The 15245-nt window shown below is 39.3% G+C and overlaps 2 protein-coding genes across 4 annotated transcripts; one reads left to right on the plus strand and one right to left on the minus strand.

Moving 5' to 3' along the window:
- Positions 1–322: 322 nt before the first annotated feature.
- Positions 323–2353, plus strand: LOC105052971 (uncharacterized). The gene is made up of 2 exons (XM_010933961.4): positions 323–525; positions 1651–2353. The coding sequence occupies exons 1-2, from the start codon at positions 408–410 to the stop codon at positions 2115–2117; spliced, it is 585 nt and encodes a 194-aa protein (XP_010932263.1). The 5' UTR covers positions 323–407; the 3' UTR covers positions 2118–2353.
- Positions 2354–2770: 417 nt separating this feature from the next.
- Positions 2771–10798, minus strand: LOC105052970 (E3 ubiquitin-protein ligase RGLG2). Of its 3 annotated transcripts, none has more exons than XM_073244056.1 (13): positions 10598–10798; positions 9636–10228; positions 7613–7697; positions 7365–7505; positions 7139–7252; positions 6955–7052; positions 5675–5754; positions 5306–5411; positions 5080–5207; positions 4778–4964; positions 3868–3949; positions 3402–3458; positions 2771–3178 (listed from the first exon to the last, which is right to left on the minus strand). In XM_073244056.1, the coding sequence occupies exons 2-13, from the start codon at positions 9927–9929 to the stop codon at positions 3168–3170; spliced, it is 1383 nt and encodes a 460-aa protein (XP_073100157.1). In that variant the 5' UTR covers positions 9930–10228; positions 10598–10798; the 3' UTR covers positions 2771–3167. The 3 variants fall into 3 exon arrangements, with proteins under 3 accessions (XP_073100157.1, XP_073100156.1, XP_073100159.1); XM_073244055.1 differs by having other exon boundaries at positions 9636–10286; XM_073244058.1 differs by lacking the exons at positions 3868–3949; positions 10598–10798 and having other exon boundaries at positions 9636–10562.
- Between the last annotated feature and the right edge of the window lie 4447 nt (positions 10799–15245).

Here is a 15245-nt window from a genome sequence, read left to right on the forward strand (position 1 = left end):
TTCTTTGAATTCACATTTAATTCTGATTCCATTTCTTATCACAAATTAAATACATCAAAAATATGATCATTTTGATTTCTATGTTAATATATTTTGATTCCAATTATGGATCAAACATATCCTTAATATCCATGGTATCTTGGTCTTTCACATAGCATTGGAAAAGGGACAACATAAACCCCCCGAGTTAATGAACTTATAATACAAGCAATAGGAAGCGTGAAGAAATTGTCTCATAAGAAATTGTCTCATATAATAAAGTCAAAGGTGGAGCTTTCAAGCCAGGCCCTCCTTTCAACTCCTTTCGTTTTAATCCACTGGTGCCTGCCTAGATTGGGGTTCCTTCGCTTCATTTGCGTCTTCTGGTACCCCAAAAAATCTGGTACCCCAAAAAATAGAAGGCAGACATGAAGCTCTCGTTGCTGCCGCCTCTGATGATCCTTTGCTCAGAATTCTTGCTCCAAAATCCTCCTCTCACAACGGCTCTCCCCGTTGCGCCACCCACCACCCACTTGGAGCAAACAGGTTCCAGAAACCCCCTTCTTTTCCCTCTCCATTCTTCTTAGTTCTTCTGCCATTAGTTTTTGTTAATATAAAACTACATGAGTTTTCTCTTAATCATTAGGTTTTAATAAAAGAGATAGCTCCATGGTTAGAATTCAGCTAATGACAACTGATCATTATAAGTCTGCTTTTGAAATGAAGTGATGGGGCAGCCAATCTATCCTCTAAGAAGAAGGAATAAAAAGAAAAAAAGACAAGGTATCAGTATCAATCTGAAATCTCTTTGCACCTTGAGGTGATTAAAAGATGCCACGAATTATTACATTCAAAAAGAAAAAGAAAAAGAAAAAGCCATCTCATGAAAAGATCTTTGCTTCCACCATCCATCTTCTTCTTATTTATTAAGAATTATTTGGTTTTGGGAACCGTTGCTTTCCTTCAGACTTCTGTCTATTTCCTTTTTGTTGTCAAACAAATTGCGTATGCACAGCCAGAACGATAACAGCATTAGATTTAGTTACAGAGGACTCCAACCGAGCCCTCACAAAATATGTGCATTAGCCTGATGAGATGGTTGATCAATCCTTGTCTTAGCTTAAAGTTTTGGGAAGGAACAGTTGCCTTGGATATAGTTTGTTTCATCAACCCTTTTCTTTAGCTTGAAGTTTTGGAAAGGAAAGCAACTTGATTTGCTCATCAATGGGCATGGATTTGTCATATCTCAACCTTTAAACAGGAAAAGATAAATCCCCATGGGTGGAGGATTTTAGGAGGTACCATAAATACCAGAGGTCTATTCTGGCCCTACCGAGCATCCCAATTGGGTATGTTGATGACACAAAATATTTTACATAAACTTCTTCTATTTAAAAATTTATTTGGTTGATCTGGCTTTAATTATTTTAAACTTTGGTTAGTATTCTCCTAGTAGAGGGACTTAATTTCTAAGTGGTATACTGTAAATTACTATTGTTCAAATCTCAATCAAGTGATGCAGCTTTATATTCTTTGCTGTTTTGGATGATAGAAAATATTTTACTTTTTTATAATGAAATCTTCTCAATCAAGTGACGCAATCGTTTGCAGTTTGTTCTTTTAGCTGATCGATTTTTTTTTTCTTCTCATTTTTATGATGAAATCTTATAGGTTTGGTGACTCCAGTGAGGCGCCCCAACAATATAATCTTCCACCCGTCAACTAATTCCTGCGTCCTTCGTCAATCTCTAAATGAACCATTGAAGCTTGGTCCTTGCAACCAATCTGATGGCTGGACCTACACACCACAAAAGCTTTTGATGGTGAAGGGCACATATTTCTGTTTACAAGCCGTGGATTCCGGGAAGCCTGCAAGGCTTGGAATTGTCTGCTCTTCTGATTCTGAATGGGAGGTGACATCGAGTGGAAAACCACATCTTTCAACAAAGAAAGCAGATGGAAGCTTTTTGTGCTTGGATGTTGATCCTGGGAACACTCTCATCACCAATCCATGCCTGTGCTTGAGCAATGAAAGGTGTGAGGCGGATAACCAGTGGTTTGAGATCAGCTCTCGAAACAAAGATTATATTGCTGGGATCACCTCTTCGTCTTCACGCACTGTTTCCAGTTTACCGTAAGATCCTAATAATGAGGATGACGGTTACCGTAAGATCCTAATAATGAGGATGACGGCATACTTATGGATATCAAGATTAGACTAATAATTCCTACCAAGAGAGGATACCATCCAAACAATCATTTAGTGATCACCTTATGTAATAGAGTCATGAATAATGCGCTTAAAGTGTATGTCTATGGTGGAAGGCTTCATTGTTCATGCATGATAAAAACGAGGAGATTATGGATGCATGTCTACACTTTTTATTTTCTTTTCTGGATATGAGGTAGAGTTACTAGCAGTTCAGGCGAGCTCTGTTACCGCAAGGAAAGATCTCATGAGCAAACTTCTTGCAACCGCTTGAGTCAGCTTCGATTGGATAAGGTTGTATCCGCTTGACCTAGCTTAGATTAGATAACGTCCTAAATTTAATTTTACCGTAGAGAACGATTACCAGTCTCTCAAAGGAAATGTGCCCTCTCAAAGCTTAAAGAGAACACGCCAACCATTCTACACCAGCGGAAATGAAGAACACCACCGGCAGAAAATGATTTGTTAGCAACCATTCGTAACCCAGTTGAGCTCATCAGCGTTAGTTCATTTTAGCCCAATTAGATAATTGAATGCCAGCCCCCATGTTACAAACAAACATCTTCCAACAATAAAGACAGCTGACCAAACCTTACTCAAATATATATATAAAAGCTCATCAAACAAAGAATGTTATTAGTGCCACAAAAAATAATGCAACCTTGAGATGTAAAATACCCGGAACAAAAACAATTAAAAAAGAAAAGAATTCACTAGACCTAAACAATGGCCGAAAGGGTAATTTATGTACAAAATTCTACGATACTGCAATACTGTACCCAAAATACAAATGAACACTTTCACTAATTCAAACACAGGCATTTGGACACGGGAACCGCACGGTGTTCATGGAGGCACAACCATTGCTCGTCGGTGGCAGCAGAATAATTACCATAAATGCTGATCACGTCAATAAAGCCTTATTCTAGTATGAATTACACTTCGGCAGATGGGGCACAACTCCAGGCTCTGGCCACAATCACAGCAAGTCTGCAAGGAGGCAATTTAAGCAAAATAAATACAGCAATGGTAAGAATTACTTCGCTGAAATTGATAAGCTCTACTATTTGTAGTCTCATTATCAGCTATTATACTCAAGTTATTTGGAAACTGTGCAGACAATTAATTCTGGTTCAGTCGTTGCCTTGAGATGATGTTACATAAACTGAAACATGAGAACAACAAAAGATATAAGAATGTCAAAAGCCTTCACCTGGTGCCCACAGCCAAAAGCCATGTCCTTTGGGTTTGTAAAGCAAATAGGGCAAAGCTGCAAAAGATCAAAGCAACATACTAGTTAGCAGAGCTTTCAGAGAATAATTTTTTTAATTAAACAATGAAAGGGAAGAAAACAGTTAATGAGCATTGACAAGGTATAATATTTGTTGTCATAATAAATCCCAGAGATACAACCTTAGAAGCAAATGTTATTAAAAAAAAACAGAACTGAACCAGCTGGTTGAACTGGTTGAACCATCAAGGAGTCAGGTTTCCAGTACAGTTAACCTCCTAAACCTGTTTTCATAGAAAACTGCTTTATCTTTGTGAGAACTGCTTGAACCCGTGGTCAAACCAGTGGAACCTTGAGAACCATTCTGGTTTTGGATGGACCAGACAGTTCTCATAAATTATATAAGATCCCCACTTTCATCATCAGCCAGCCAATCACCATCACCCACCATGAGAAAGGACAAGAAGGACCATGAAGTGGGTCATAGCAGCCATGTCCCCCTCGAGCCTGAAGCGTATTCCACTCGCCTCCTGTTCCATCCAAAAATGGAATCACACAAAGGTAAAAGGGCAATCATGGCCATGGCCCTCCCAAAAGCCTCAAGCCCTCCAAAGCCCGGTGGACAACCCCCCTTTTATGTCTCTAAAACTGAAATCACCTGTAGAGAAAAATTCCCTTCTTTCTGCGAAGCTGGGATCTGGGGATGACAAGAAAAAGCTACTGGATAGTGGTTTTCTTATCCGTGAATGGATTCAGAATAGAAGACCTGAAGTTTTTTCTTGGATAAACCTGTAATGTTTTTTCAGACTTTTCTTTTCTTGATTTACCGTCATATTTTTGTTGCCAAAAGGCCGAGAATTTAAATCCATGTGTTCCCAGTTTCACATACCGTCGTAGAATGAATGTTTAGGATAACACATGTTTAATAGCTAACTCCTTAAAGGGTCAGAATTGATATCTTGGATGAGTAATACTCGTTACTAGAATCTTAAAATTTTAAAAAGATTCAGGAGTCATGGCATTTTTTTCACCAGTAGAACTCCAATTTGTGATACCATGATATCATGTTTAGAAGTAAACGTTTATTGATGACCAAGGATGCCAAAAATTATTAGAAAAATGCCTAAAATAATAAAATATATATCATAATTATAAATTTTATTTAAAATTAATTAATAATTGGTGACATCATGTTTTATTTCTGGTTGACGCAATGGTCGAACAACTAACCCATAACCCCATTACTTCCAGTTCAATCAACAGTCAAAAGATTTCTTAGCAGTATAAAACTGGAATATTTTGATGGACCAATGAAGAGCATATGCGAATATAATTTTTATGTCCTTTAGATAGCGTACCTGATTGTCCAATGATGCACTTGGCGCAGTAGGAGCTGCACTTGGTGCTGTATCATATCCAGAATAAGGTGGTACACTCTTCTGAAAACTGGTTGACTGGAAACTTTTAGAGCCAGAGGAAGATGTACCATAACCTCCAACAGGTGGGGGAAGAGGGACCCTCTCCGGAGACTTCGCTGAACAACGACTGCTTATAAACAATGGAAACCAACACAGGCCCCAGGTTAAGTAGGTCGGTAATAAAGTTGAACAGAAAAAAAAAAAAAAAGAGCTTCACATGCTAAAGGGGTTCGCATACATACCCTAAGATTCCCAGTTCTAATGTTGCTTTATATTGTGAAGGTATTTCCATTAATGCTGCGAGAGCAAATGCTGCCTCTTTTCTGGTTTGGGGCATGTTCTTTGACATTATCTCCGTAAAATTTACAAACTGGAGAGGTGGAGAACAACTTCACAAAATTACAAGCTACCATAGGGATAAAACATAGCAGTAAGTGTCAAGAGTTCATATCTGCCTCCATGTCTTACCTGAAAATTATCAAAGGATCGAGCAGGAATGTTATCATCAAATTGCTTCATCATGTCCCAAGGGCCATCTCCAACTCCAACCAGAACAATAGACAAAGGAAATTCACTGCGACATAAAACACATGGTAAGAATAACACTTATAGGAAGGAGAACAAATCCCGTTACTAGTGACTGACTTATACAGTACACATCAGTCAAGTCACAACAGCTTATCACCATTATATCAAGTCAGGTAGCTGACCAGACAGATTTGCCAATGCATTCCAATTAACAACCATATGATAAGGGCATCATTATAGTTTAAATTACAATGACGAGATAAATTTAGAAATAATACACCAGAATCAGTAGGATTTGAAGAATATTACCTAGCTTTTACAATGGCTTCAATAGTTTTTTGCTCCTGAGCGCTCAACTGTCCAAATTCAGTATCTACGCTCCTTGTAACCTGTACCAGCCATCATTTTCAAGAAATCATTTTAAAGAACAAGCATAATTAATTATAATCAGATTATAGGATTACCAAAAATTTAATTACTCTCCAGGATAAAACACATGCAGACAGGCAGCTTGGCATGAACCAGGTGGGCAATATGAATACATGACTATCATCATATAGACTTAGTAATATATTTCTATGAAATGAGTGAAGGACAACATCAGGATATTTGCTCACACAATAAACTCAGCTATAGGCAATCAAGGTATACAAAATTAAATTTTCTTTGATAAATGAAGTCACATTGAAAAGAGATGGCATGTCACCAAAAAATCCATTGTTAGTAAATTCTTTCATTTTAGTTATCTTCATTATAAAAATAGATTATTACGTGTACATTTCATGTTAACAAAGTCTACTAACTTTTAACCTAAATTCTGCTTAGGCATGAAGAATATATGCTTAAGAAAAAGTTTACAGATTTTGGAATATGTAAGACCTCAAATAAAATATCTTGGTTTCTTTATGCTTTTAGTCCAAGGCATGGAAGATAATGTACTATTATACGATTTGATAATTCATTCACCAATTAAAATTGGTAGAATACATAATATTTAAACAAGAACACTGGATATATCCTCTTAAAGCTCCATACGATTATTGTATTCATTATCAACTTAGTAATCATCGTGTAAACATAATGATATCTACCTTTCGTCTCACTACATAAATTCAGCCCCTTGAAGTTACATGTTTGCTTCGTATTGGCCTTGTAGTCAAGTTCCATCAGAAATGAGTTATTCTTAGCCAATGACTATTACATCTTAAGCATGGTAGTCCCCAAACTATCAAAAATCTTGGATTCTTCACAGTTTTTCCCGCAAATGTTTTCACTTTTCTTATGTTGGAAATGATGCATGTTGCAGAACGGAAGTCCTACCATGCCCATTGTCTGTGGTCATTTCACTGACTTGTCTACGTTCACATAATTTGGTTAAGGGTTTTAAACAAGAACCAACAAACAAAAAGACGCATATACATACAGATTTGGAGAGGGTCATATGCATATATTGTTTTGTGTCTTATTATTTGGTCATAAATTCAGTATTAAATTTAACTTTCTCAAGTTATCCACAGAGACTAAACACAGAACTCACAATAAATGCAAAAGAGCATCATTTAAAACGAGATAAATTGAAGGCAATATACCTGTCCATCAGCAATTATCAATAAAACATGGTATTGTCCACCATTCTGTTCCACAATGGTCATAGCCATTTCAATAATAGGAGCAAATGAGGTAGGCCCTGCAAGGAAAGAAAAGCTAACAACTGAATAATCAAATTGCCAAGCATGGCCTGAACCAGAAAATATTAAATAGCAGTACATATACCAGCCAATCGCAGATGGGGGATAAGCTCTCTGTATCGTGCTAGGGCTTCTGAAAAACCATTGCATGGTCTCTCATCAGGATAGAAGCTAAAGACATCCTGGTCATGTGTTGATGCTGCCAAAAGACAAAATGTTCAATCATAACATGAGTGATTTGGCAGATTTCATAATTACTATTAATTTCCTTAGCTTTTCTTAGAAAGTACCTCATAATAAATAAAACTTACCATCTCCAAAACCAAAACATGGGATCAAGTTGTCTTCATCAAATGCTGACAAGGTTCGTCCAATGATAGAGATCGCTTGTTCATAGGGATTTGGAATATCACCGACATGATGCAAGCTGCGTCCATGGAATGAAAATTTACCTGATCATCAAAATATGTCAGATGTATAATATGTTTATATGGAGCAACTTCAGTGCATAAACGTTGAATGGTAAGTAACATGGGACATCTAAATACTAAAAATTAACCTGTCCACTCATTGCTCTTTGTGAAATCAATACCAACAATGAGATTTGAAGACTCCAGGCCAGCCTGTGCAAGAGCCTCAGTGACCTGAGAAGAAGCAAATTCACAATCTAGGTTAGATAAAAAGCAAAAAACCTAAAACTGGATACTAAATACAACTCAACTAGGTTGTTCTTGGAATCACATTTTGATTTCATGTTGTAATTTGCAACACATCATAAAATACTATAGAGCAGTTTTAGCATGACCAAAAATTCTCATCCAATCAATGTTACTGATACGACCTTCTTCCAGTTCCATGTAGCTGTGAAAAAAACATAGCAGATAGCAATGAAAAGAACAAAAGTGGATGCTTAGTCAAATTTAGTTTACTGACTGAAAGGAGAAACCTAATAAGCTAGCAAAAGGGGAATGGAGAGAACAGATCAAAAAAAAAAAAAAAAAGATGAATATTTGGACTTGGGCTACAAGAAGTGGGTACCGTGGAACTGAAATCCTTGGTCACTTTGCAAATAGAGGATACCAACACTAAGTTCCTCGGTTCTTACTAATAAAGGAAGAATGATTCCATGGTTTAATTTAATATTTTAATAGAAGCCTGGAAGGTAGCAGGAAGGTAGCTTAATGCCAAGTACATTGCAAATTTATTTTATGCTATGAATGGAAAAGGTAATGGACCATATGCACCTAGATATATATTTACCTTTACACCAAACCCTCAAAAACCTGTGATCGTCTCCTGTCTATTCCAATCACGTTTCAAATCCCTCTAATGTGGCTAAGTTATGCCTTTCTTCCCCCTTGACCAAGATTCAATACCACCTCATCACCAAGATTGTTTGCCTTGTCTTCCTTTCCTCTCCTCATTCAATATCGTTAAGATTTTCCAAACCATCATACATCAACACCATTGATATCAACTTTTACGCCATGAAATCAACTAGAATCTAACACCATCCCCACCAATCACATATGCATAGGACAGTCGTGATCTTATTCCCATGTATTACTTCGTCAAGTTGTTGGAAAAGAGGGGGGTGTATGTGTGTGTGTGAGAGAGACAGAGAGTTTTATTTTGTGGGGGTTGTGATTCAAAAAGTTATGTAAGTTTTCCAATTAAAAGACTGATAACATCTAGCAGACATAAAGTTATCCTATTTGCAACTAAATCTTCCATTATTTTTGTCTAAATAACTTATTTAATTATAATACAAAAAGATCTAAGGATTGCCTACGCTTAACATGCTACCAGGCAGTAATATGGAACACCCCTAACCCTAATAAGTTAAAGTCGGGATCAGGATCCTCTCCAGTTCAAACCTCAACCGGAGAGGGTTGGTTCTCCAATCATGGAATCCATGGTTGGCATGATGGATGGCTGTGATTGGATGGGCTCCATGCAGTACACAGGGCAGCCCATGTGTGGAGCCCATCCAATCATGAATGGTCATGATTGAACCAGCTCTTTCCGGTTCACATCCAAACTGGAGATAATCCAAATTAGTTAAAGTCTTTTTATACCATTTTCCTTTGGAAATATTAAAATGTCTAGCAGTTCTATAACCATTCGATTTCCAGCTACTTAGTCTCGTATTATTCTGGTATATCCCTGAGTAGGATATTTAAGTTAGTGCAGAAGTTTTATGAGGCCAACTATCTATTAACCCTAGAGACATTTAACATGATGACCAACATCATTGACACAAAATGCATCCAGCTGATTCCCGAGCTTGTTGCTTGGTTACATGGGTCGGGCATTGCCCAAAAAATCACAGACCATGCAGCAATATCTCATCCACCCCTGTAAGACCATCAATAATGAATAATTCTTTCCACTTTGTTTCATTTAAAAGTTACTATAACGAGATGTCAAAAGAACCATTCCAAAAATCCCAAACAAAAAACCATACTCAAAGAAAAATTGACATCCTTAACATCATTTCTAGATGATAACTTAGGATTCTAAAGCTGATGTTGCAGTCAGGATTCTAGAGATCAACAAGAGAAAAAGTTTCCATATCCTACCTGTTCCACAGAATTGTAATCGTCGGTTATCTTCGAGTACCGCCGATCCAGCCTCGGTCGAGACCCACCAGCACGCTGCGTGCGGGACGGCTGCGAGTAACCAGAAGACGGCGGTGGATAGGCCTGCACCGGCTCACCATAGCTTTGCGGCGGAGGAGGGTAATTCCGATACCCAGGCGCTTCATAGGGATAACTCTCGCCCCAATACTGCTCCTGCGAGTAGCTCCGATCTTGAAACGACCCTGTCGACCGGAAGCTCCTCGGGCTCGCCTCTCTCGAGCTTCGCAATCCCATCGATCTCAACCCCCTACAAATCCAATAAAAATCCTCCCAAATCGCGCAGATTCGTCGATCAAATCGACCGAATATCGCCCTAAAAATGTCGAGAAAAGTTCCGAAAACTGGAAACGACTGCACTATAAATTGAAGGCTAATTTGAGCGTGAGTAGAGAAGATTCGAAGAAAGAAGGGTTTGAAACTTTGAATGGTGTTCGGCCAAAGAAATCGGCCGCGGCGGCGTGAGGAGACCAAACCCAACCCTTAGGTCGGTTGTGCCTATCCTCCGACCGTGTCTCCTCCTTTCCTACGTCTCTCTGTAGAAGATTTCAAAGTTAGTCACCGACTTAAATTTGTTCTTCTTATCGTCTTCTTCTGTGGCAGCAAAAAAGGATAGCCATGAATGAGGTATTAATGAGAATAGATCAGAGTATATGACCCAAAAAAAATAAAAAACAGAAAAGCTTGTATTAGAAGAAAATGTCCTTTTTTTACGAAAACGGAAGAAAGTCAAGCCAAAAGTTGCTTGTCTTTCTCTACCAAATTTTTTCCACAAACCCTTTCTTAAAGGGACCAAAAACTAAAGCAAATCATGGACAGGCTTCATGATGAAGGATTAGAAGCCTTGACAAAGAAGAAGAAAGAATAGAGGAAGGAGAAGGAGAGATCCCGAGTCATGGCAATACCTGGAGAAGGGATATTATTCCCAAAGCAGCAGGGATCCATGCAAGGATACAGCTGGGAATTGGATTTTATTCTATTGTTATTCCTGTTCCTCTCGTGATACTGCTGCTGATGTTATTATTATTATTCTTATTCGATCTCTTGATCGCTGTAAAGCTGGGGATCAGGGATGGGATTGGGGAAGGCTGGAAGGGGGAAAGGGGGCGACGGAATACGGAAGGTCTCACTTTTTATTATAAAAGAGTTCGGAGGCTTTTAATCTCTAGTAATTATTTTATCCCGTGCCGGTGGAAGGGTAATTTTACTCTTCGTTGACCGGAAGTTATTGAGGGAAGAAAGGAGAATAAAGCAAAGGCTGGGGATTTTTTTTATAAAAAAAAACTGCTAGGAGGTACCGGGAACGTTCCACTTGGAAGCTGACGTCTTTGGCTTGGGATGCTTCCTCGCGTCACAAACTGGCGTTTATCACGGATGTCATGCGTTACGAATATGCTTCATCGTTTCGTTTTATTAATAAAATAATTTATATTATATCTAATATCTCTCTTGTCGTTGTTCGAGTTGGAGCTGGATCCGAGCGGATCCATTTTTCACTAATTCAAATTAGGCTCGTATTGGGAGACTTTAGTTTAAAAAATTATAAATTTCACACATGACTATTTTCTCAAGCCATTTTTCGTTGATTCACTCGTATGGATAGACTTTAGGTTAAAAAATATAAATTTCACATATGACTATTTTCTCAATTCAAATATTTCGTCCTACCCTAATAACCCCACATACATATATGCATACGTTGCATTATAACAATTATATATTAAAAAAAGATGCATAGTTATTATATATATATATATATCTCTAAAGAATGTAAAACTATGTAAAACTATATCATTGCCTATAAAGAAATAGATATTGCAACATATAAAAGTTAGACAATCATGCATAGGCAACGAAAACTCAGCTGTCTTGTAACTATGGGATCTTCTCTTCAAGTTCATACTCTTACACTGCAATTTTTGATCACTTTACTCCCATACAATGTTGTCTTGTAAAGTATCTTGTAGGAACTGTGTTCTACCTCATTTGTCCACATTCCATCTTGCAATCTGTTGTAATTGTTTGCATGCCTGCATTTTTTGTAATCGCATAACTTTTACATGAATAAATACATTATACCCTTCTACCAAAAAAAAAAAGGAAAAGAAAACTCAGCTGTCTATGTGTTTTTCTCTTTGGTAAACCAGTTGTGGTAATTAAATCTAAAAGATAGATTCAACCAAGGGGATGACCAAAATTAAGGTGGGGAGGAGTCAAGGCACATTATGGCCAGAAAAAACGAATAAATCCAAGACAGCCAAGCACCTTATAGGCAATTAAAATACGCCCTCAGAATATGTTTGCATGAGGTACGTAAAGTGAAGTTTTCTGAGGGATCTACAAGATATCCAACCACCTCCACTTTAGACGCCCGTATAGTCTCGTGCTGAACCAAACCATCAAATTTTTGCACGTTGATTTTTTGACCAAACACCAAACTACGGTTGGTGAGAATTGATATAAAAGATCAGCAATTTTCGATGGTAGTCCACTCAGGCAATAAATAATCATCCACAAACAACAAATGTCAGTTCTCTAGAAGTAGAAGCTTGTCAAGGAAAGAGCCTTCCATGGTGGACCACTCAGTAAAGCACGCATAGATAGGAAGATAGGAGACGAAGGGGGCACAACCTAATAGAAGACCCAGAGAATTCCGAAACAGTGTCGTTGATCATTCAAGCAAATTTTCATGAAACCCATCTATGGTTGAAGCCAAAGTAGTACTTCCTTGATGAAATCCAAGTGCACCGTATCGATGGCATATTCCAAATCCAGTTTAACAGAGATCAAGCTTGATTTGATCAAGATATGCTTCAGGATGTAGAAGTCTTCATATGCAATATAAAAAATTATCCAAGATAGAATTTTCTATCGGTGAATGCAAATTATATTCTGAATATCTGGCCGAGACACCACATCTTAGGATCTTTTTGATACCGCACGTCGCAGCAGGAAGAGAGAAGAAATAAAACAGAAACAATCAAATACATAGATCAGTCAAAAAAAGACTCGCCTCCATGGAGCATGCAAACTTCACTATGAAAAAAGAGAAAAATTACAAAATGAGATAACACCCTCAACTCTCGTATACCTAATCTCTCTCTCACAAAAAGCCCTCCCTCACAAAAGCTCTCTCTTTAAGAAGACTCCTCTGAACCCCTAAAGCGACCACCGTCCATTACCTGATAGCCTGCCTGAAGCATCCTGCTCCTACTCTCTGTCGGCGTCTTGTCTCTACTGCTCTGGGTCCTTTGCCGAACAAACAACCACTGTTTTTGATTTTCTGCGGCTCTGTTCAACGTACCCAGCGTCCATATTTAAAGAGCCCAAAACTGCATGAATACAGCATTGAAAATGGGGTTCAATTAGGGTGAAAAATGGTGTCTAAATCCTAATAAAAATCCAACTCTCAGCACCTTTAAAAAACCTCTTTACCAGATCCGCATGTCGCCTAAACCCGCATCCGCGTGCCCGCCACTGTAGCCTCAGCATCGAAACACTGTTCATATAAACAGTGTTAAGCTGCGATTTTTCCCTATGGACCCTTAAGGGTCTGTAGGCTTGCCATGGTCCATGATAATAGGAGCCAGTCCACCATGGATCGAAAGAGGAAAAAATGGCCTGGGCCACCTTCTCTGCTGCGCTCGCTCCACAATGGCCTCTGTTGGCCCGCCGCTGGCTGCCGCCAATCTCTGCTGTTCTGGATTTCATGTCATCTTCAATGGAGCATATCTCCTTCATTCAGACTCCATTTAGGGTGAATTGAGCTCGTTGGACTCCATCCTTCATCGCGGACTTTGCTGTGGGCTCAATATGAACTGAATCTCGAGACGTCAAATTCTAACAATCTTCATTTCGACTCGACATTCGGCTTCCTCCTAACTCTGAGAGCTTCTGGATCTTCTCGCTCCCATGCCCTGGACAATCGCCTATTAATCATAGATGGACAGATATGGGAGTCGAGCTAGACTGCTCGATCTCATCTCCATCATATACTGTGCTCCTCCTGACCTGAGACCTGCTCGGGATATCATCCTATGGCAATAAGAATCTCACATTGCGATATCGCCTATCATCCTCTCGAGTCTTGAGTTCGTGCCCGATCCACCTCCATCTGGAGCTCCATCTTACTTGGACTTCTCCTAGCTCTTAAAGCTCCACCTCGCACTAGGCTCCCCGCTAGGTAGTAAAGTCCTCTCGTTCTCTTTTTTTCCTCCAGAACAATCTTATCGCCGCGCAACATCTTCAGAATTCCTCCACAGCTACCGTCTTGTAGCTTCTCGAATCCAATCTGCTCGGTGAGATGAGATTCTGTCTGAAATCGGGTATATATCGGATCTCCCTCAATCTCCTCACTGCACCATCATGTGTCTTCCAGCTAACCGTCCGATACCTCTGATTGCACAGCTCGATCCATCTGGCAGATAAATAGTACCCTCATTGCTCTTCAGGGAGTCAAACTACTCCTTTTTGCAACATACATGATAGGTGCATGCAGAATCTAAAATCCACTATTGAGAAAAAGTAGATACCTCGTCAGATATTTCAAGGCATCATCCTTTGAGTCGCTACTGACCGTCGTTGCAGTAGTCCTCGTTCGATTTTGAGTTGAGAGCAATCTCTGGTTAGATGCCCCAATTCGTCACATCGATAACATCTGATCTTGCTCAATCTCTCATCCGGACTTGAACTACCATCGTCGTGATCTTCTGTCGCTCCATCTATCACCTCCTATTCTTTTAAAAACACCAAAGCGGAGCTGCCACTTGAGCTTCAAGCTGGTTCTTCTCCTGAGAATTTCGTTTTGAAGAATTACCGCGGTGACCTCGTCCATCTTGATGGTGCTCTTTTTCATTAAAAAGTAGTCACCAAGGACTTATACGAAGGAGAAAATGATGATGGAAAGACCAACGCCTTGGTCTTCTCCTCAACTTTCTCGTTAACATTGAGGAGGTCGGTGAGAATTTTCTAGAAGTGGCTGAGATGCTCCTGCACGCTTTGTCCCTCAGTCATCCGCAGTTGGTAGAACTACCTCCAAAGAAAAGAGTGTTGGTGAAAGACTTCGTCATGTATAACTCCTTGAGCTTCGACCACAGCACCGTCGGAGAAGTCTCGCCAAGTATATGGTCACCACCTCAATCGCTAGGTACATGCAGATGGTACTCACTGCATGCATCTGAAGCCACCTTCAATCCTATACCTTCATGGTGGTCGGCTTCTCCTCACACAAGAGAGCATCGTCGATCAACCCTTGCTGGATGAGCACATCTTTCACCCTTGCCTGCCACAAAGAGAAATTGCTCTTTCCATCAAATTTGTTGATCTCCATCTTGATTGATCCTGTCTTCTCCATCTTCAATCTTGCTCGCCACCGCCGCAATCTGCATTCTAGTACTGCCTCGCTCTGATACCACTTATTGGGATGTCTGGCCAGGACACCACCTCTTGGACCTTTTCAATACCGTGCATCGCAGTAGGAAGAGAGAAGAAATAAAACAAAACAATCAAATACGTAGATCAGCCAAAAAAAGACTCGCCTCCACGGGACATGCA

This window comes from Elaeis guineensis, chromosome 10, assembly GCF_000442705.2.
Source record: "Elaeis guineensis isolate ETL-2024a chromosome 10, EG11, whole genome shotgun sequence".
Lineage (NCBI taxonomy): Eukaryota > Viridiplantae > Streptophyta > Magnoliopsida > Arecales > Arecaceae > Elaeis > Elaeis guineensis.